The 23,033-nt window shown below is 38.5% G+C and overlaps 5 protein-coding genes and 1 non-coding gene across 6 annotated transcripts; 1 reads left to right on the plus strand and 5 right to left on the minus strand.

The window, feature by feature from the left end:
- Positions 1-228: 228 nt before the first annotated feature.
- Positions 229-3,737, plus strand: LOC127252221 (trihelix transcription factor PTL). The gene is made up of 2 exons (XM_051276308.1): positions 229-977; positions 2,020-3,737. The coding sequence occupies exons 1-2, from the start codon at positions 583-585 to the stop codon at positions 3,362-3,364; spliced, it is 1,740 nt and encodes a 579-aa protein (XP_051132265.1). The 5' UTR covers positions 229-582; the 3' UTR covers positions 3,365-3,737.
- A 2,773-nt stretch (positions 3,738-6,510) lies between these two features.
- Positions 6,511-8,927, minus strand: LOC127251692 (fructose-bisphosphate aldolase 6, cytosolic-like). Its single transcript, XM_051275510.1, has 3 exons — positions 8,761-8,927; positions 7,715-7,942; positions 6,511-7,612 (listed from the first exon to the last, which is right to left on the minus strand). The coding sequence occupies exons 1-3, from the start codon at positions 8,786-8,788 to the stop codon at positions 6,792-6,794; spliced, it is 1,077 nt and encodes a 358-aa protein (XP_051131467.1). The 5' UTR covers positions 8,789-8,927; the 3' UTR covers positions 6,511-6,791.
- A 1,192-nt stretch (positions 8,928-10,119) lies between these two features.
- Positions 10,120-11,457, minus strand: LOC127251401 (uncharacterized). The gene has a single exon (XM_051275066.1). The coding sequence runs from the start codon at positions 11,279-11,281 to the stop codon at positions 10,346-10,348; it is 936 nt and encodes a 311-aa protein (XP_051131023.1). The 5' UTR covers positions 11,282-11,457; the 3' UTR covers positions 10,120-10,345.
- A 1,702-nt stretch (positions 11,458-13,159) lies between these two features.
- Positions 13,160-15,055, minus strand: LOC127252035 (PAN domain-containing protein At5g03700). The gene has a single exon (XM_051276031.1). It carries the CDS (start codon positions 14,786-14,788, stop codon positions 13,307-13,309), a length of 1,482 nt encoding a protein of 493 aa, XP_051131988.1. The 5' UTR covers positions 14,789-15,055; the 3' UTR covers positions 13,160-13,306.
- Positions 15,056-15,880: 825 nt separating this feature from the next.
- TRNAL-AAG (transfer RNA leucine (anticodon AAG)) lies at positions 15,881-15,961 on the minus strand. Its single transcript has one exon. It is a non-coding gene; the product is annotated as a tRNA-Leu (tRNA).
- Positions 15,962-16,407: 446 nt separating this feature from the next.
- On the minus strand, positions 16,408-22,585 carry LOC127251762 (serine/threonine-protein kinase CTR1). Its single transcript, XM_051275620.1, has 15 exons — positions 21,743-22,585; positions 21,142-21,443; positions 20,924-21,068; positions 20,496-20,599; positions 19,764-19,972; positions 18,523-18,960; positions 18,380-18,420; positions 18,101-18,169; positions 17,922-18,022; positions 17,744-17,828; positions 17,526-17,624; positions 17,301-17,369; positions 17,069-17,200; positions 16,872-16,966; positions 16,408-16,733 (listed from the first exon to the last, which is right to left on the minus strand). The coding sequence occupies exons 1-15, from the start codon at positions 22,367-22,369 to the stop codon at positions 16,622-16,624; spliced, it is 2,628 nt and encodes an 875-aa protein (XP_051131577.1). The 5' UTR covers positions 22,370-22,585; the 3' UTR covers positions 16,408-16,621.
- Between the last annotated feature and the right edge of the window lie 448 nt (positions 22,586-23,033).

Raw genomic sequence — 23,033 nt, forward strand, 5'->3', positions numbered from 1 at the left:
CACCGCACTTATTAATTTTGATATATATAGTTATTATTATTTAATTGCAAACACAATACATATATATATTTAATTAATTAATTATTAGCTTGTAGTATTTCAGTATGTACGTAGGTAGATACATTTGGCAAGGGCCTTCCATGTCTGTATGTATGTGCGACATATACATACATCATATGTGTATGTATTATGTATATGCACAGACGCAGACAAGAGATAAGAGGGTTAGAGAATTAGAGAGGTGTGGACGACTGTATACAAATACATACACAGATAGAGACAGAGGTAGAGATAGAGATATAGATATAGATAGACATAGAGATAGAGATAGAGATATAGAGAGAGAGAGATGCAGCAGCAGCAGCAGCAAGCAGAAGGTGAAGCAGAAGCAGTAATGTAGAGATGGGTCCATTGTCCTCTACACGAATTCATGACCTTTTCCTGTAAGGACACGATCCGGGTCTGCCGCTCCTTTCACCATTCTCTACCCTCAAACAACCTTCCCCTCTCTCTCTTCGATCAAAATTACAAAAGCTAGCTAACAATCGATCAGAAAAAAGCCAATTCGAGTTAAAAAAAAAAATGGAAGATCAATACGGGATAGCCGATCTGCGGCAGTACATCACCAGCAGGCCATTGTTTCCGGCGATCCCTCAGCCGCCGGACTTGCTCTCCACCCACCGGGGCTTGAACCTCAATCCCCCGCCCCATCTCTACGATATGCTCCTCTTCCGCTCAGATTCCACCACTCCCGGAAATACTAATGCCGGAGGCACCAGCAACACCGCCGCCGCCGCTGGGTGTTTCAGTGCTTTCGAAACTGGGCTTAATGTTGGGGTCGGAGGTTGCGGCGGCGATAGCGGCGCTGGGAGATGGCCGAGACAGGAGACGCTCACTCTTCTGGAGATTAGATCGAGGCTCGACCACAAGTTCAAGGAGGCGAACCAGAAGGGTCCCTTGTGGGATGAAGTCTCCAGGTAATTTGTTATTAACAAATTGAACCACCCACCGCACCCCACCTCACCCTACTCCATGATACTATGAACCCTTATTATTTTTGTTCATCAATTAACCTAATTTCTGATTTCAATTTACAACCATACTCTACTACTCTCTAGGTTTCCAAATCAATCGATTCTTGGCTTAATTAATTCACTGTTCTTTTTTATTGATTCAAGAAAGAGACAAGAACACACATGCACTGCTACAATTCTGAGTCTACAACTTAATATCTGGCTAATTTGACAGATATTCTTCCTCTTGTAAAGCCTAATTAATTCCCTTCCTACATCCCTGAATCCCTTTTATTTGCAGGGTTTTCTTCTTCTTCTTCTTGCCCAATATTGTGTATTGTTCCTTTTCCTTTCTTGCTGCTCGGGTTATAAAAGGGTTTTTTCTTTGAGTTTTTTTTTTTTTTTTTTTAAATAATTATTTTTGGGGTTCATGGTGCTGCCTGCCTTGAGATATTTCGTTCAGCTCTCACTTCTACCACCACAGGTTTTCTGGGTAAAAACAATACCCTTCTTTTTACAAGGACAAAAAAATTAAATTTTTCGATCGAGGAATGGCAGCAGGAGGTTAATTTAAACTTGTAGTTTAAGATCTCAACAGCGACATTTACAACAGCTTCTTCAATTCTGGATTTCTAGGAGTCATTTTAACTGTGTCAGAATCTGGGTAATATTTTTCCCCACAAAAGCCAATCTTTTGAGTGTAGTTAAGAGGAAAGAAGAAAAAGAAAAAAAGTGTTTTTTGTATTCAGGAAAAGACATGAGCAGTAACATCTCTTTCCCAGTTGAACAGACATGGAACCATTGAACAGTCATTTTCCAAATGGGTTGCTTGTCTATACACTGCTGAATGAAGAAACCACATGAGCTTCCCATCCTTAGCAAATATCATTATCATATGAAGCTTTTGCCCAATTCCGACCTCATCGAGCCAAACTAGGGTTCAATAAAAAAACCTTAATTAATTACCCCTTTGTAATGATTTGATTACATTACATTTAATTATCAGGATAATGTCCGAGGAACATGGATACCAGAGAAGTGGCAAGAAGTGCAGGGAGAAGTTCGAGAATTTATACAAGTATTACAAGAAGACTAAAGAGGGTAAAGCTGGAAGGCAAGATGGGAAACATTACAGGTTCTTTAGACAGCTCGAAGCTCTCTATGGTGATTCCAACAGTGCAGCCTCAGCTTCGGAAGCAGCAATTAATCTTGCAGGAGGTAATTATATCTACAATTATCCTAACACAAACACTTCTTTAGCAACTCATCAAGAATCGTTCCAAGGCCAGAAAGTCTCCGACACTAGCCTTAGCCTCTCGAATTATTCCGATGCTGATACTAGTTCATCAGACAACGACAACACTAACTTTAACAAAGTGATGGATGATGAAGATGAAGAAGACGATGACGACGATGAAAATAATAATAACAATGGTGAGGGCAATGATAACGATAGAAAGAACAAGAAAAGAGGGAAGAGGGCCTGGAAGGTGAAAATTAGGGATTTCATCGATTTACAGATGAAGAAATTGATGGAGAAGCAGGAGGCCTGGATGGAGAAGATGATGAGGGCCATGGAGCAGAAGGAGCAAGAAAGGATGATGAGAGAGGAGGAATGGAGAAAACAAGATGCTGCAAGGATGGAAAAAGAGCACAAATTCTGGGCAAGTGAAAGGGCCTGGATTGAAGCTCGGGATTCTGCTCTAATGGAAGCACTTCACAAACTGACCGCCAGGAAATTGGATTATCCAGCGGCGGAGGAGAATCAGATCATGGCAGCAGAAAACCAGAACGATGATGGAAGCGAGACGATGACAAATTCGACAAGAGGAGGAGGAGGGGACATGATCTGGGCAGAGAGTGAAATCAGCAGATTGCTTCAGTTAAGAACAGGCATGGAAGCAAAATTCGAGCAGCAGCAGCAAAGTGGGGGATCGTTATCAGAGGAGGTGCTGTGGGAGGAAATAGCAACAAAAATGGCGTGTTTCGGACATGACAGGTCTGGCATGATGTGCAAAGACAAGTGGGATAGAGTCAATAATTATCTACTCAAGTGCAACAAGAAAAGAAAGGAGAGCACAAAAGGCTGCAGCAGCAACAGCAACAGCAACGTTGTATTGTATAATAATTTTCAGAGAAGTAATAATATGGAACAAATATCGAATCAAGGAGGAAGAGGAGGAGGAGATAACAGTAATGTCTTTTCTTGTGAGACTAGTGCTAGTGATCATACAATCAGGCTTAATAATGATCATGGCAGCTCCACATCTCCCAACAACACTGCAGCAGCCATGACTGAGAATTGCTTGAGGTACTTCTTGGGTGATGCTTATGGAAGAATTATGGATTGATGGATGGATCATTCATTTCGATGCTCAAATGACTGTAAGAAATGGGGCCTCATAATTAATCGATGATCAGATAGCGAAAGGTCGGCTTAGTACAATGCTGCTCAGAGGTAACTGATGACATATAATAATGTCGGTGAATCTGAATTAGATATATCTATCTGTCTGTCTGCTAGCTGATGATTATTATTATTAGTATTATTATTATTATTATTAATTGATTTAAATAGCTGCATTTTATGTGTTCTTGATCGTCTACGTACCTTGTGGGTGAATAATTTGGGTTATGTGTTTGTTTGTTGTATTGTTTTTTGCTAGATTTGGACTTCTGTTAATTAATTGAAGACTTTGTGAACTACTATTGATTTTGTTATATACATATTTATTGTTTGCTTATTTAATTTAGTCCACATCATTGTTGGATTGGGAGATGCTATATATATATATATATATACACACGAGGATATTGAAGTCATCCTCTGCTTACAACCTACGAATAAACCCACGAAAGAACCCTAAAAGGAGCACCCCAGCAGCACCTGCTACTGCTATGGCACTTGCAATTTCTTAATTAGCAGATTATTGAAGGCCAGAAAATAAAAACCCCAAATTCAATAATTGCATATATTGACATTTTACAGCAGAAGCTTCATTTAATTAAAGACTGCAGTTACTCTCAATCTATCTCTCTCTCTCTCTCTCTCTAAGTTGTAGTTCTCGATCTAAACAATTGAATGAATACCAGAAGCATCTGCTCAACTTCAAAAATGTTTTTCTTAAAAAAAAATATATATATATATATAGTAATATCGTAAAGACAATTACAACTGTAGCCATGTTTGATTGTCCATATCTGCATTTTGTTTTGGTCTACTAATTCCCTTTCGTGTGCAGTTATAATCAACAGTAGGTCATTTTGCTCACTTTATATATGTATTTGTAGAAATATTTGGCATATTTGTAAGTGGATTTGATGATGGAGAAGATACAACAAATAAATATACATGATTGGATTGAAAAGACACCACCATTGGCATATATAGCTGATAATGACAATAATAGTAAATGAAATCAAGAAAAAAAAAAAAATTGGATTTTGTAAACCTGTTAATTTCTAGATTGTGCAACTCCAAATAGAGATCTAGGACTTGTTATTTACAAGTTGAGAATCGTAAAAGTAATTAATTATATATATATATATTATATACATCAAATAAAATTAGGAATTAAATTGGAACACTGATTATAAATGAATGTATGTAAAGCAAGGTAAGCAAGGGTAAGAATAAGTGTAAGAGTGTGTTGCATAATAAAAGGGCAAAGAATCAGTAATGCAAGAAACCAAATGCCAAATATTGAATCCATCCAAAGATCCAATGGGGCCATTTCCAACAGTTCTTTTTTTTACTTACACTCAGATGATGAGCCAAAAAATAAAAATAAAAATAAAAGTCCAAATTGATGGTCACACACAGAGAGCTGCCATAAATGCAAAAACTGGAGATGACTCAGTTTGGGAAAGGCAGCATGCAGAAAAGTGCATGTACGGACACGATATGTCCAAAAAGTTTTCTCCTGCAACTCCAAACTGAGGAAGAAGAAGTGAAACCCTCTCTCCCTTTCTCTCTCTCTCTCACACACTCACATGTACATTTGATTAATTAATTAATCAACCCTTCTCAGATCTAGTTGGACATGCAAGAAAGAAGACAAACACTCTTCTGCCCACTGCATACTAAACTCATCAACAGATCGATCAGAGTAAATTTAAAAAAAAAAAAGGGAGGTGAAAACACACACCAAATCAGGCCAAGAAAAAAGCTGGTCCAAGTAACAGTCAGTGCTTTGCATCGTTCTCTTCTCATGAATACACACACATATCTCTCTCTAACTCTCTCTACATACAATACATACATATATATATATACATACATAATATAGATGTATCTATTAGACAAGGCTTCGATGGCCCCAAGGACTTTGCTTGCATATATGATTAAGATACATAGCTGACTGGCTACAGAATTTTGCAGCTTCTGCAACAAAACAAAGGATTTTGGAAGAAGCTAAACTGAATTTGCGTAAGCAGTTTTTCTTGTTTTTGATTTCGAGGGGGAATTGGGATTTGGGATTTGGATTGGATTGGGTTTCCAATGATCTGATTTGACCACTTACTGACACCTCCATGGCAATGGCAATGGCAAACTCAGGCATCTCTCTCTCTCTCTCTCTCTCTCTCTCTACAGAGAGAACACTCTTCTTCTTCATCTTGTCCAAATTAAAACTTGGAGTTACTGTTCATTAAAAATAAAAATAAATAAATGAATACTGAAGGCATTACAAATTAAACTGTTTCTTGGCAATATTTGAATACTTCTAACTTAACATCTTCTTCAATTAATACACTAATGAGAATTCATGTTAGTTGTTACCTCTCTTCCCTATGTTCCATATATTGTCACTGACTACACCTGATAATAAAGAGATACCATAAAAAAATTAATAATAATAATAATAATAAAATAAAAATGAAGAAGAAGAGCCTGATTCGGTTTTTAGAATATTTTTGCAATTCACGACCTAGATAATTATACTTCTAATCCAAAGTATATTATATCAACATAAATTTAAATTTTTATTTATTTTTATATTACTTAAAATAGTTAAATAGTCTAGCACACAAAGTAGACCTTCCTACTTATATGCATAAGCATATGCCTTGTTATAGTAAAGATATTATTAACATTGAATGTAGACATCATAAGCTCAAAAGTCAAATATTAAATCTAAGTGCTCTATAATTTTAATACGTGTATAATATTTCTTGAAATTTGTTCGTCCTATTTAAATATTAACTTATTAGTCATGAAGAAGTGTTTTTGCAAAATAGAGTACACCCGAAATAATGAAATTAAATTAAATTATTTGCAAATTTGATCATCAAGTGTTTAAACTTGGATTTATTTTTTCTTTTTGTCTTTAAATTACAAAGCTTCATAACTCATAGCCCACGATATAAAACCCAATTGTCCTAAAACGGCCAGGCCCGTTTACAAACCCGAGTCGAGTCAATTCCACGCAAAACCTATGGAGGAGATAACACAACACAGGCCCCAAATAATTTCAGTATGAATTAACTAGTTCATAGATAACACAAATAAATAAAATTCATTTAATATCCCATAAGCAAAAACGATTCAAATTATAACAACAAACACAAGGTAAAAACAATCACACCTGATTACTGGAAAACAGTATCCGGGAGAGACAAGTAAATTACGAGCAGCAAAACGGCGAATACGACAGCCAAAAAACTCAAGAGTCTCAAAGAGTATCATATGTTTCTTTTGAAGCTTATTAAAAACATCAGTTTTAACTAAAGGATAAGGAGTTCCAAACCAAATTGGTCTTCTTCTCAGCAGCAGACAACTTAGTACTTGTAATCCTTGACATGGAGGCTCTCGGCCGCGCCCTCGCTCAAAGCCCCGCCTCCCTCGTACTTTCCGAGAGTTGCTTCAGAGTTGGCCTTGCACCTTGCAAGCAATGCAGCCTGCGCTTTGCCGATATTCTCATCTTTCCCAGCCCACGCCTTGAGAGTGCTCTGCTGGAGAGCACGTCCGAACGAGAAAGAAAGCGTCCATGGCTTCTTGCCGGGGAGCTTGTTCATGGCGTTAAGGTTGAGTGTCGCCTCCTCCTCGCTCTGACCACCGGACAAGAACACCACTGCAGGGACAGCAGCAGGCATTGTTCTTTGCAAAGCACGGACAGTGTGCTCGGCAATAACCTCGGGGGCGACCTTCTTGGCGTCAGAACCAGGGGTGACCATGTTAGGCTTCAAGAGAGTTCCCTCGAGGAGGACATGGTGGTCGTTTAGAGCTTTGTAGCAAGCAGCAAGGACGCGCTCTGTCACATCGGCGCATTTGTTGATGTCGTGGGGCCCGTCGACGAGGATCTCAGGCTCGACAATCGGCACCAGACCATTCTCCTGGCAGATGATGGCGTACCGTGCAAGGCCGTTGGCGTTTTCGTTGATGGCGAGCTGGGATGGTTCGGTGGGACCGATCTTCAAAACAGCTCTCCATTTGGCAAAACGAGCCCCGGCTTCGTAGTATTTCTTGCAACGGTCAGCGAGCCCGTCAAGGCCTTGGGTTGTGGTCTCGCCGTTGGTGCCTGCAAGCTCGACGGTACCCTTGTCGACCTTGATTCCGGGAAGGACACCACCCTCGTTCAAGACATCGACAAAAGGCTTGCCTGGGAAATTCGAAAACAAGTGTTAATTTAGTATGCAACTGCAAATGACATTTGTTGATGATTCAATAACCTTAATCTCAATATATATATATATATATATACCTGCAGCAGTCTTCTGATATAGAGTCTCCTCGAAGAGGATAACACCGCTGAGATACTGAAGAGCACCTGGAGCAGTGAAAAGAAGCTCCCTGAGAGCACGTCGGTTTGACTCGACATTCTCCACACTGATACTGGCTAAACGCTTGCCAATTGTTCCAGTAGACTCGTCAGCAGCAAGGATACCCTTGCCGGGTGTGGCGATGTATGCAGCGTTTTTAATAAGCTCATCTGTCAAAAGGAACAATAGCAAACAATCAGTTAACCACACAGCTCTAAAACATCACATAGGAAGAGTTAATTAACAAACGGCGCATCAGAATATAATTAGCAAAATGAGCTTGCTATAACCAATCCAAGAATCAATAACCCAAACAAATTGATACAAAGACCCATACAAACAGCACTAAACTGAATTAACAATAGATAAGCGGAGGATTTACATCGAATCTACCTACAGAGGTCAACAACGGCTCCAAGATCGATGATTACATAAAGGAAGAACAATAAGTTTATTCACGATCAAGGAGATAGAAATTGCCGAAAGTTAAAATTAATACTCTCAAGCTACATCAAAGGCACAAAAGTACCAGATCTGAACAATGCTTGAAAAATAGTTAAAAAAAATTATAAAATACTTGGTGAAATCAATATCTTATCCTGAATCATCAAACTAGATGTATAGCAACACCAGTCACAGTAAAAGATCCGACCACTACAGACAAATAGAAAACAACTTAGTACAAATAAAGTTCATCATAATCCCAGGGGAAGAAGATCGAGACAGTTCTATTATACCAACAAAAAAAGTCACACCAAAACGAAGACAAAATAGCAAAGACACCACATCTAGTTCACAATAATCAGATCGTTACCAAAACATACAAACTACTTCCAAAAAAAATGAAATCAATAAGCATAGACTCAACAACTCCAGATCTCAATATATCGATGAGACTTCTACAAAAGAAGCCGAGATCTAGTTAAAACAAACACAACCAAACCAAAACAGCACAAAGATTGGTGGATCCTAACAAGAAAACACTTACCAGCGTACTTTCCTCTGTAGCAAGACATGGCTAAACACAAGAAGAATCAGATGAGAATTCACGACGAAAGTAGGTGTGAGTGAATAAACTAGAACAGGGTACGGCCGTTATTTATATAATGGGATTGTTGAAACATCGATGTTATCGCCAAAAATCTCGACCCCTCCTCCAAGCAAACCGCCTTTGATGAATTTCCCATTTTACCCTCATCTTTAGTTCAAATTGAATTGGCTTTCATATTTTGGCCCAATGTATTGTTTTTCAATAGGTCAAAATACAATGGGCTGTGGATTTCATTAATACAATTACAATATATATTTAAATTAAATAAAGTTTTCCACTATCGAAAAGAAATTTGTTCTTTATTTCGAATTTATTCTTGGAACAAAATTGGCATCTATTTAACTATTTTTGCTTTTTATATAAATACAGATACATTATTATAATTAAATTGCTATTTATTTAATATAAAAAATTAAAGTGTTAGAAAGAGTAGGTGGGATGAGCCAATTGAATTGGTGGAGCAGTATCAAAAAGGTAACATGTGATCCACTTCACGTGACAGTTTTACTTTTCCTGTCCGCCACCGTCAAGAACGATCTGAACATGTGGATTTCGAGCGAACCAAAAAAAAAATAGACCTCCGAAAAGGTTATTGTCGAGGGCTTACGGTGGTGTTTTGTTCCATTAAATAGTTTGAAAATATTTTACATAAATATTATTTATTTTATATTATATAATATTAATAAAATTATTTTTTTTTACTAAAAATTAATATTTTAAAAATAATATAGGTATGATGTTGTTATCGTCTCCAAAATTGAACGTCGTCATCTCGCATAAGCAAAAGGCGGCATTAACGAGACCTTATTTATTTATCAATAGTTTTTTTTTGGTTAAACTTTTCTATAACATACAAACGATAGCCTTTAGACTAATCAACAGTTTCTGATTTGACTCGCATCAGCTCTCTCACCTACAACATTAACAAATATTGTTTCTATGCATCATACTAATCTGGAAACCTTGCAAGTTGCAACCATGTCTAAGTAGAGTAGAGGAACCTAAACCCACAAAGTCAATTAATGTTTTATTCATAATAAATATTAACAAATGACTTCATTCCAGCTGATGCCAATGTCATGCACTCCAAGTCTACGCTAATTTACACTTTATTTAATTTAGACAAGTGGGCCCCGCTAAAGAATAACATTTAGCCCACTGAGATATTAACTCTGGCCCATATGTTATTATTGGGCTTTAAAAAAGCCCAACATAAATGTCGCGATCCGGCCATGTGCCATTTTACAAAAAAAAAAAGAAAAAAAGAAAAGAGATTATTTTATTTGATCTAAAAAATCGCAGATAAAATCGATCCATTTTTCTGAGATTTATGTATACACATCGCTATATGTATCTATCTACACATGACGAGACACTCGCCAATGTCCAAAAGCGAGTAGCAACAAAAACAAAACAAAACAAAAACAACCCCACAAATCGAAATGCAAAACAGTATCAAACAAACAAAAAAAAAATAAATGTCAAAACAGAGCAACACTAATAAGTAGTAACAAAATCAAAATCAATCCGAAGAATTCCTACATACGAGAACAAGAAGAGAAAATCCAATCTTGTCCAACTCCTTCTGCTCGAAATTCTTGTCCTCCAACCACAGCCTGCTGTCGAATCCACTCCTTGTGCGAAACATGAACAGCCCATACCCCAACCTGGGTCGAAACAACCAATCGTGAACATCCCACATCAAATCCACCAACACTCCATCCACAAAGATCGTCTGGTTGCCCCTAAAGTTCCACTTCAATCTCTTCACCTGAATCACGTTCTTCCTGTCCACATCAACAGACAACGCAGGATGATTCCGATCATCCCCACCACACCTTATTGTAATATTATGACAAGCTCCGGCGTCCCGGAATTTCGCCGCCGTCGACAACACAGAATCCCCCAAAAAGTGCTCGCTCCGAGAAACCAAAGAAAATTCAGAAACACGTTTTCTAGCCTCCACGTCGCCAATCCCCACACCCATATCCCCAAGAATCAGGCACGCCTCCGAATCGACTAATACTGCCAAATAGAATCCGGATACGGGTTCGGGTCCTGACCCGTACTTGGCCTTGTAAAGATCCCAGACAACCTCGGTGTTCCTCAAACTGACGACGGAATCGAACCCTTTGAATCTGCCTCGTTTCCTGGTTATAACCTTCGAATTGTTCTTCAATTCGGAGGAGGAAAACGGGTGGTCGCAGATGCCTATGGTGAAGCCCTCTGTGTTCGATTTGGACCACGTGATCCTGACGACGAAATACTGCAGCGTGTTGGAACTGGGGAGTTTGACTTTGTAGATACAAGTAACTGCATTCTGGACGGTTGGATTTTTCGATAGAGACGAGGACGACGACGACGAGGATGCGTAGGGATGATGGATCGAGTGATTGGAACAGTATGAATTGGACACGTTGATCGCCTGCTCCCCGTAGCAAATCGCGAAGCTCTTCATGGGATTAGGGAAATTGATTTAGGATTTGTGAGAAATGAAATTGGGGTATGGTTGAGGGGGTGGGGTGGGTGGATATGTATGGCTGCAACAGTAGTCCTGTTGGGTAACTGCTCAAGGAAAGGAATTTGGAGGACGACTGACGACTGACGACTGCTGAATTAAGGAGAAGGAAATCGTCATTAATCGAACAGGTCATCTCATTTAATAATTAATTATTACATTACCCTTACTTGCCTGATATTTATATTTATGTACTGTGATTGGTAACTCATTCATTAACATTTTTGGCTACGTACGTTTATTTATTTACATGGTATGTACGTATTTATAAGGTACGTAGACCGTTGGCATTCATTCAGCCTATAATGAGGGGATTTATTTTAGAATATGTTTTAAGGTTTAGAGTAAGAAATCATCTATATATGCTTATCGAATTTCATGTAATAGTGAAAATTATACATATATACAGAAAATTTGTGGAAAGTGTATATTTATTACATCGTATGCGTTACTTCAATGGATAGTTAGGACAACGCTTATCCCTTCATTAAGAAAGGGAATTGTATTGTCAGTCTTAAAACAAAATAACAAAACTTGAGTATCAATCACGATATGTACATAATCTGCATATTTGCTAAATATGTGCTTTAGTATTATGCTAATTTGGCACACACCAATTTTAAAATCTTCATCCCAATTAAAGACTTTGTAACACCAATAAACGTACGTAAAACAAACCAAAATTGGGCATACCTTCTGTCACGTCATAACTTGTCATGTGTAGTAATTAATTTCCCTTCATATTTTAGACTGCAGAAACCTAAGGAGAGACTAAATTTGAATGGGTCGACGACACGTGTCGATTCTTTATTTCCTCTTTTATTTTATTTTTTTTAATTAAACCATGGTTTCGGTGAGTGAATGGGTGAAGATGATGCAGTAGAGAAAGCAACTGCCTGAAGACAAAAGAGGCAAGAATTAAAGACAGTGAGCAGACAAATGAGTTTCAGGGCAAGGTCCTAAAATGGGGAATATTAATATGGAGGAGGCATGTGGACGATGATGTCGTGATGATTGCTGAGTTTAAAAGATAAGGTTTTATGAGCCACCTATAATGCAGGCTTCCGCTGCTCAAGATACCTTTGGAGTTATTGCCGTTATTTATATTTATGACAGATATTTAAAAATATATTTTATAAATTTAATGTTAGCATGGGTATTATGGTACCACTCAGACAGAACTATTTTCAATTTAAAAATTTTAATTAAAATTTGATATAGTTACTCTGTGAGTAATTGTATTTAGCTTAGTGTATGGGCTATAGGGTTATATGAAGTCAACATTGTACAAGTCATTTTTATAATCAACTACCTTATGGAGTGGGGGGAAACCATTAAATCAAAATCGCGAATTTTTATTTGTCAAATCAATTCTATTTTAAAAAATAAAAAATCATCAATTTGGACTTATATGCATAATATATTATCAGTAACAATAAAATACTATTTAAGCGCCTTCATCAGCACAGCATAACTATAGCCAATCAGTGTAATAACTGGGATTCTAGTCAAAGGATGCACACGTTAGTATTTGTGCATAATGAAAAAACAATTGCATAATTTTAAACTAGGCATTAAAAAATCTCTTAATTTATATAAAATTTAATGATATACAAAAAGTATTGAACTGTGGTGATGCTTATACAGTGAAATGATAATATCAAATATATTAAACAGATTCATATATCAAAATTGGGTTAGGTAAGAAGGGCTTGATCCAGCCCAGTTTATGGCCCGAGATATCTGGGCCCAGCCAATTTAATTTTTTACTTTTCGTTAGTATATTTTTAAAACTCTAAGTTGGACAGGAAGTGGATATAGTAATATAAAATGCGTTGTGTTGTTTTCATGGTATCCCAACCAAACTAATCCCACCCGTCCGACAATTCAGCGCGATCGGACGGCCAAGATTTGCGGACGGGATTAAAATACAATTCGGACATCCGAAAGAGGTCATCCCTTACGTCATCTCTCGCACAATTCAATTGACCTAAAACTTGCAGCCCCCAAATCCTTGTACGGTCCGATGTTGCCCACGACGCCCTCCTCCGCCACGCAACCCTTCACCCTGTCCCTTCTCTTCTTCCACCTGTACCAAACTACCCCTGCAATTACTCCGAATACCAATATTGCCCCTATAACCAACCCCAACCACCCACCCACCTCCTTCTTCCTCGCACCCTCCCGCACCTTGAAGTACCCCATCTTGCCGCCGTCCGCCACCGCCAGCAGCGTCTGCGCCGGGAATTCCAGCGTGTAGCAGAACCCGGAGGAGTTGCTGTACACCGCCCCCCAGCAGGAACAATTCCGGGAGCACTCCATTTCGCACTCCTCATTAGACGACATCGTTTTGTACTTCATCAGTTCTTTAAACGGCAACTCCACGCCGGTTCTTCTCAGCACTTTGAAACGGCCGTCGTACGCGCCGCAGAAGTCGCCGGAAATTTGATTTCGCGACGGCGCGCAGCCGCCGGGATCACGATGAGCCGTCCGGTTGTCTAAACAGGAGCATTCATTGTCCGGTTTGCATAAACCGTACGGACCGCAGGCGGTCGGTAATTCGCAGAAATCGGTTATGGCCTGGTAGTCGAGAATCCAATTCGACCCGGTCCAGTAGTATGCTTTAAGATTGCCGTCCGGTTCGATTCGGACGCGGCGGAAGCCGGTCAGGTTTTGCTGGAATGTGTCGAAAGGGAGCACGTCGGCCGGAAGTGAACCGTTCTGGTACATGCCTAAATAGCCGCCGGGTTGGAGTATTAATTGAACCGGCCGGCCTTCGATTATTTCTGCCTTCGCCTCCAACGCGCCGTGCCGGAGATAAATCTGATCGGGAGGTTCGTCGGAGCTGGTGAACTTGGCGTATAATCCGAAGAAATTTTGGCCCAATCGCATCGAATAAAGCCCGTTCGATGAGGTTAAAGCCGTGGTGTTGGTGAAGTTCTGGTTTACGACGAGGGTATCCGACGGGAAGTCGAAGCTTTGCCAGACAGTACGGGTTCCATCGGCGGCGCCGGCGCCGTCGCGGCTCTGAATTTCGAGATTCGAATTATTGGAAAGCCAAACACGGTCTCCAGAACTGTGAGTTGACCAAAATACCCCCGTCTTGGAGTCTGACAAAACTAGGCTGCCATTGAATAAGAGCTCTGTGGGGTTCTTCCATCGAGCCAAACGTGTAGCTCCGGCGGACCACAGAGTCACCGACGATGGAACGTGGACGACGGAAAGACTGAGGTGGCTGCCGTTGACACGGAGAAAACCTAGCGAGAAGTTACCGGAGGAGTCGACGAGTAAAGGCTGAAAATCTGTGACCGATGGATCCGGAGTGGCTCTGAAACCTCCGAGCAGCTCCGTTGTGGCGGCACGTGACCTCCACGCGACTGTAAAAACGACCAGCAAAATCAGCTCCCCTGCCGCCCTGAATAGCCTAGCCATTTCAAAACAACACATGTACAGGTACAGCCATGAAATCAAAGCTCTAAAATATATATACAATTAAATTCAGAAATTGTGTATCTTGCAAATCAGGCAGGTGAGGAAGGAAGATCGGATATGGATTTGGGGGTATATATGGGGATGCAGGCGTAGTGCTTTTAGGGTTGATCAATAACCAGGTAGGCCATGGGCAAGAAGGATTTTTGTCCACAGGCCATGGCAATATATATATATTATATAATACATACAGCAATAGCATGCATGTATACAATTAAAATAATAATAATAATAATAATCGGTCTACATTATTGGTTGATGAACCTAAAGATGGAAATTAATGCAAATCTACTATGCTACAATCCGCAGCTATAGCTGTACTTACGTAGTAATAATTTAATTAAAATTATTTTCATAATATATAGTAGTATTTTAAAGGTAGTTTTTGGTGATTATAGTCTCGGACTGGCTGATGATTTGCAGCTGGGTTTGACTGATTTTACAAACCCTAATTCAACGTTTTATTGGTGGTTGCTGCTTCTTGCATTAATAATTAATAAGATAAGATGAAATTTGTAGGGCATTGTAGAGCTAATATGAGAAGAAATATGGGGAAGATGAATGTGAAAGTGTAGAGTGGGGGTGATAGGGGCTGACATTGAAGGTGTGCTGCATTGAATGGCGAAACAGATAGGTAAAAGTCAAAGGGTTGAAGTCAAACTAATAATTATGACATATATATATATATCTATCACATTTGGTGCTGCTATGACCATGTCCATGTTCATGTTTATGACTGCACATTCACATCATATTCATACCCACCATGATGCACTCACATGTTCTACTACTGATAAGTCAACTCTTTTATTTAATATGAGAAAATAAACTAAATTAGCAAGTTTTATAATGAAAGGGACATACCAGTACATTGGCGGTGTTTTTATAGTAAGAATGGCAAAAGCAAAAATTGATGGTTCTTTTAGTTTTACTACATAAGCCCAGACCAGGACAGACCTACTTGTGAGTGCTGTAAAAATTGAGTTGGTGGGTCATAAGTCCAGGCCCAACCCTGTACCACAGAAACAGGTAGAAATATAAAATGATATTTGTTGAGAATGGGATTCGAACCCATGCCCTTTCGGACCAGAACCTTAATCTGGCGCCTTAGACCAACTCGGCCACCTCAACTTCGGTGATTATATTAGATAACATTTTTATAACATAATAAATTTTTATCAATTTTCATGTCCTACTCGGGCCGTTGAACCAACTGACATCCGTTACCCATCACTTTCATACAACCACGTGCTGCTTTACCCAACCCATAGTGTCCATTTTGGACCCAACTCTGCAGACCTAACAAATTTGGAACTAAATCTGTCATTATCATTATTATTATTTTATCCATGAAGATTTTTGACATTGTTTTTACGTAAAGACAAATCTTTATGTAAAAATAATTTAAAACTACTACATGGCTTGAAGATTACATTAGTCCCCATGATGTATATGCTATAAATGATAGACCAATGCAGTATGCAAAAGCTGAAGAAGAAAGACAAAAGGCACAGTTGCTCAAAAACCCGAATCCATTTCTATATACAGAAAGTTAAGATAGAATGGGAGCCTTGCTATAGAGCGCCCTCCAAGTAATTTTTCTAATCTTGACAGGACAAAACGTAGGTTTGATTCAATCTTCATAGACAACAAGATTCATAAGCAAACTAAAAAGATTTGTCGTAACAGCGTCAAGAAGTCTTTACACAGACAAACCTTATACAATCCAAGTAGTTCTAAATCAAATGAGCAAGTGAAACATACACCAAACGAGCTTCATTCTGGACAATTTCACGAGAGCAAAGGCAATTCGGCAGCACCCGGCTGACTTGATGGTAGAGACTTGATCAATGGTCTTAAAGTTTCCATGATAGTCGAAAATGAAGGTCTTCTCCAAGGTTCACTGCATATAAAGCATCAAATTTAGAAAATAACAACTGTAAGTGAAATCTAATGGCCAGACCAAGAAATTACAGAAATAGTCATTGTAGTACAGAATTACACCAGTTAAAGCAAATATACTTTAACATTAGACACTCACTTTGCCCAGCACGCTTCGATCATGGCTGCCACTTGGGGATTTAGATAGGGGGGAATTTCAAGCCTTTTTGACTTAAAACCAACAGCTGCCACAACCTACAGCATTGAAGAAATAATGAAAATATCTGTAGTTGAACCTTCGCATGTAAAGAAAAATAATAATCATAATAAGAAAATATAAAGGTCAAATTCACCAACCTGTGCGGGATTTAAGTTACCCCATGGTTGCTGCAATGTTGCCAGCTCCCATAAGATCACACCAAAACTGTAGACATCTGATTTTTCGTTTGATGGTTCATCACGAAGAACTTCAGGTGCCATCCACTCAGGCTATGAATGAAATAAAAGAAGTTGCTTCTTATCCGTAAATAAGTGCCCAAAAGTAGATAATATGCATCAGATTATTCATAAAAAGCAAATTAAAACTTACAGTTCCAGCAGCAGACTTGGATGAAAGAAATGTGTTTGCTTTTAAACGGGAAAGACCAAAATCACAGACCTGAAGAAAATACATACATTTAGGAATCTAGAATTCCAAGAAACCAAATCTTGAGAGACAGAATGTTCTAAACCAAATTATAAAGTTAATGTCAATCTCCATCAACTCCTGTCTATACAAGCTAAAATGTAGTACCCCCAGCAACTTGTTTCTTACCTTTACAGTATACTTCTTGTCAACTAAAAGATTAGGTGACTTCAAGTCTCGATGAACAATAGGAGGATTGTGTTTATGAAGATAATTCATTCCCTTTGCCTGTAAGAATAAAGTGAACTCTAAAATTTCAATTTATTTGGTTTTGGGTGGGGGCAGTAGCGGTGTAGATAAGATATGTGGAGATAATTGTAAAACAATTATGGGATATGGATCCATACAACATCATAAGCCATGCTCAACCTACGTCTCTCATCCAATGCCTCTCTTGCACCCGGCCTATGCAGAAGTCTATATAGACTACCTCTGAAATTACAAAAAGACATACAAGGCCGGATCATACTGTGTAATGCATACTAAAGTAAAATAACATTTGGAGTTTGAGAATCAGAAAATTACCTTGATAAATATTCAGTCACAATGGACAAATTTGGTGGTTCTGTAACAGCCCCCATAAAAAGTACGATATTTGGATGGCGCAATCTTTTCATAATTGCCACCTAACCCAAGAATAAAAATGTAATGAAACCAACAAGTAGGATAACAAAAAGTTGTTAAGAAACAATTGATCAACCAACCTCGCGTAAAAATTCCTTGAATCGTTCTGCAAGATAGTCTTGCTCCATGAGAATCTTTACAGCAACATCCTAAAATATCCGCACTTGTAAGATATAACCCATTACATATCAATCATAAACTGGAGAACACTCATAAATAATACTCGGTCATAAAGCAGTTGATGCAGAGTTAACCATAAAACATAAATTACGAATAGAATGAGCAAAAATTTCAAGTTTAAAAATGTGGAAAGAAAATTGCATGACATGCTAGAAGCATAGAGGAATAGATAATCATACACTGCCATTCCACTCAGCACGATGAACTGTTCCGAAAGAACCTGCAAAAGAAAAATGATTACATTTTCCAAAGCATGGGTATTTGATACTTTCTCTTAAATAGCACACAACATAACACATATTTCAGTAACAAGAGATTATACCTGCTCCAATTCTCTCCTTCAAAACAAGATCACTCCAGGGAATGTTTAAATCATCAACATCAAAGGAAAATTCCATTCCCTTAGATGTAAAAAATTGACTCCCATCCCCAAACCTCATATCATTACCGATATTTACTCTTTGATCCAGAATGGAAATAACTGGCTGAACATCTTTAATCCCGCTTGGATGAACATGCTTCAACGGAATTGAGCTTTTGTGTATATTCGAGAAGCCCACAACATCTTGTGCATTGGATGGTTTTAATATCAACTGCTCTTTACCATGAACCTTTATCCATGAATTTGTGGGGAATGTTGGGAGGTTGGATTTTTCTTCTCGATTGCTTGAACTTGGAGACGAGCTGGTTCGGTCAACATAAGCCCTCTCTGATTGTTTAGGATGTGTGGAATCACCAGTATCCCCAACTATATTAACAGCTGTGACACACCATGAATCATATAAGTTAGGCTCACAAATTCTAAATCTTGTACAATGGAAAATTAAAAATGAAATTATATAAACATAATATGGTTTTGGAAAGTAATCGTTGATTGAACATAGAATCTTGATTGGGATGATGAACTTTGATAAAGGAGATCATACTTTCAACTCTTGGATCAACAATCATTGTACCAAAAGATCGAAGGGGAATAAAATGTATGGAACTTGCATCGTACACAAATGAATGGAATCCTTCACAATAAGGGTTTTGGGATTTAGATCGCAAATACTATAGAAAATAAGAACTCAATAATGCCTCTTAAGGGTAAAGAAATTTGGATAATGCACGATAGCCTTAAGATTTTGATAACTTTAGGTTGGCAATGTCACAAAAAATCACAATTCAGAAAAAGATATTAATCTTAAATAATATTAGATTTTACACTATAGCGAGTGGATTTGGCATTGTGTGGTTCAAACCAAACCTATTTAAGATCAATTTATAGTATTCATATAAATCACTTGAGCCAGCTATGTATTAAAACGTATACTTGGATTACACTTTACTTGTGACATGAACATATTCACCAATAGAGTATTTCTATAACAATACTATATCTGATTTCGTTGCAAGTCATGTCTAACTAGTCAAGTGGATCTAATTTGGATTTGATCAAGGTTCTGAGCCAACTACAATACTTGGCCTAGGTACATTAGAGAACTTGATAAAAACGAGCAATTAGTCATTATCTGCAAACAAACACAAATCACAATATTTATGAATCATAAATATAATCACCTGGTAAAGAATCATCGAACACAATATCAATTGACTGAAAATCCGAGAAAAATCGTTTGGCCAGAGACCTAAAGTTGGTTGTAGGTTCCACTGGCCTAAATCTTGGGAAGCGTAATGGCGAAGAAACACAGATTGTAGAAGGACCATTTAGCAAGGAATCAGGTTCAGATAAGCATCCCGGTTTCTCAATCAAATCAATAAGATATTCCCTGTGATATCAATGACATAATGAAGAGATGAAAGATGTAGCAGTTGTATCAAACATACCCATAGCAGGCCTTTCTTCTGAAGTACTAGCAATTAAGGATGTTGCAGAGAGATGCGGAGCATGACATTTTAAGAAACTCCTTCAAACTCTCAGAAAACTAAAAGTCAAAACAGCTTAATAAATTAAGTAGTTCAAAAAACATTGCTCCACAGCAAGTAGTAAATGGAAGAAAGTACATGAGAACCCCCCACCCATTCCACAAAATCCCTGACAGTGAAACAAATGCTGGTTCTAACAAGAAACAGAGAAAGGATTCCACGAAATGATAGAGCAATTCTTGAACCAGATCCTTTATGGATGAGCATACAGTTCATAAACATGCTATTTGTCGTGTTGATTGTATTAACACATCATATTATCCACTGAATTCAAGTTAGTCCAACTTTCATCTGTAGACCGACTTAAAGGCTTATGTAAATAAAAAACAAGGGAGACATAACAGCGACTTCCTTAGCAATATATACCTCTCAAGCCCAAATCGTACAAGGCAGGATGAAGCATCTTCTCTACTGCAATATTTGCACCCTCTTGCAATTCGACATGGTAAGCCGATAGTATCAGCTAAAACCTGCCAAACAATTATTTCTTAGTTGCAAATATAAAAGCAAGCATAACAAGGTGAGTGCAAAAGCAAACAATAAAAATAACTTATTACACGCGTGCAGCATGCTAATAGAATCAAATGTGAAAACATACCAAGAAACAAAATGGCAAGGAGTGAGAAAAAGCTACATTTCAGTTTTTATGACTCAACAACAGTGTAGGTGTTGGAATTAATGGAATTAACAGACAAAATTTGGACAACCCAAGAGCTTTACAGAAAAAATTACCAATACTCCTAAAGTGGTGCAAACAAACAAAATAATACAAAGATAAAGAAAAGGTATGATACTTTGAATAGCAGAGCACGGTGTCTGCATAGCCCAACTGACAGGCTTCCAATAGGGATCACAACGGAACCCAAGCAATCTTTCAATTCATCACTGCATTCTTTCCACATAGTGACCAAATCATCTTCCCCATTAGAAGTAGCACCCCTTTAGAAAGGCAAGAGAACACAATTAAAACAAGAAACACATGATTGAAGACTTAACAGCTTCAAGTTCTTACCCCATATGGTTGCAAACTAACTTTGCAAGCTGGTCAACAACTTCTTTTGTAGTCATGCAACTTGATGATAGTGTATGGATTCGATTCTGAAGCTCTTTTAAGCTTGAATCACCTCGCCAGTCTACTGAGATAACTTCAACTGATGATGACAGGGCAGGATCAACAATCTTAAGAGAGTCTAGAGATGGAATGCGCCCACTTTCCTGATGATCGGAGGACACAGCCCAAACATAGGGATCCATCCCGTGTATAACATAAAATCCATTGGGAACTTTGTCTGAGAACGACAAGCAGCCATTTACCTGGTAGAAAACTATTAAATCAAAAAGACTTCCTCATACATTTCAGGTTAAAACAGCAAGAAAAAAACAAATGAAAACTCTAACAAACATTTTCCCATACAAATAATCCCAAAATAAATGGCTACTATAGAATGCAGATTCTCATCCTACCTAAAAGCGCAGAAATGTTCAGGATCTATTTGATCAATACAGTACACAAATGGTAAAAATTCAATTGTTCATATTTCGAAAGCCCACACAAATGAAAAAGAAAAAACAACATCAAACGTGCTTGAATTCATCAGTTTTGATTGAGTTACCCAGAATCGATGTGATATTGCCTCTGGAGAGGAAGATAATGACGAGGCAGCAGATGAAGACTCGTCGGGTACTGGATCCAAAAAATTCGGGTCATCGGCACAGGTAGCTTCAGCGGAGAGACGAAGAGCCAAAACCAGTTGCAATTGATAACTCTCCTCTGTTTGTTGAGCCCAGCTCTTGGAAGAAGATGATCCTCGGCCGCCGGTCGATGCCTCGCCCGCTTTCACTCTGTATTCGGCGCCTCCTTCGCTCGAATGCGTAAAAACGGCCTCGGGGTTTGAAAGCGAAGACACGTGGTAATCTCCTGAGATCGAGCTCTCGCCGAAGCTACTCCCACTCGACTGCCTCTGCAGTCCAAAGGACCCCGAAAACCCCGGCGCTCCGATCCGGCTCTGCTGCGATTGCGGCTGAATCATCCTCTGATCAATCACTTCCCAATCGAGCGCCGCGGCTCTTTCGGACTTGAGTCTGTTCTTCTCGGCGGAGTGAGACTCGCCGTACAGAGGCTGTTGGGCCGCTTGCCCACCGCCTGCGGCGGTGAATTTCGGCGGGGGTTGGTGGTGGAACGGCTCGTCTAAATTCTGGCTCAATAAGGTGTAATTCGATCGCCTGCCAGGCAGTTCCATTGAAGAGCGATGCTGAAGATTGAATCGCAAGTCATAAGATTCGAATCACCGTCACCGCCACCGCCACCGCCAACGATACTGCCAGGCCAAGGTCGAGCAGTGCGATTCCACGATTTTCTCTCTCTAGATTTTGTCTTTCCCAAGTCTTCTTCGTCTTCCTTGCATCCACGGCTTCTGTCGGACGCTTTAGTTAGATGGTGTAATCTTAATATTCTATCCGCTTTTTATTTTTATCCATTTTATACGAATACAATTGTAGCTCACCAACTGTAATTAATACGGCTCGAATGTAATACTGACTCCGACATGTTTTTATTGCTTATTTCTCTCTTTTTTTCTTTTTTTTTATGCGGCTTTTTTTTTTTTTTTTTTTTTACGAAAAAAAAAACTATCCACTGTGATCTTTTTATAATAAAACATCTAAAAATATAAATATAGTAGTTTGTTTTTCTTTCTTCTAAGTTTTTCTAAATTTTATCATTAAAGGTTATTATTTTTTATTTTTGTCTATCCAAAAACAAAATTATCATTTCTACTATACTATTTTTTTTAAAAAAAAAAATGATATAAGATATAACAGCTAAAAAAAATAAAAATCACATATGTAAAATGGATGAAGTACAACGTAAAACTGATTTCTTTCATTGTGAGTGATTCATGAGAG

The sequence above is a fragment of the Andrographis paniculata genome, unplaced genomic scaffold, assembly GCF_009805555.1.
Source record: "Andrographis paniculata isolate CXL003 unplaced genomic scaffold, ASM980555v1 Contig45END, whole genome shotgun sequence".
NCBI lineage: Eukaryota > Viridiplantae > Streptophyta > Magnoliopsida > Lamiales > Acanthaceae > Andrographis > Andrographis paniculata.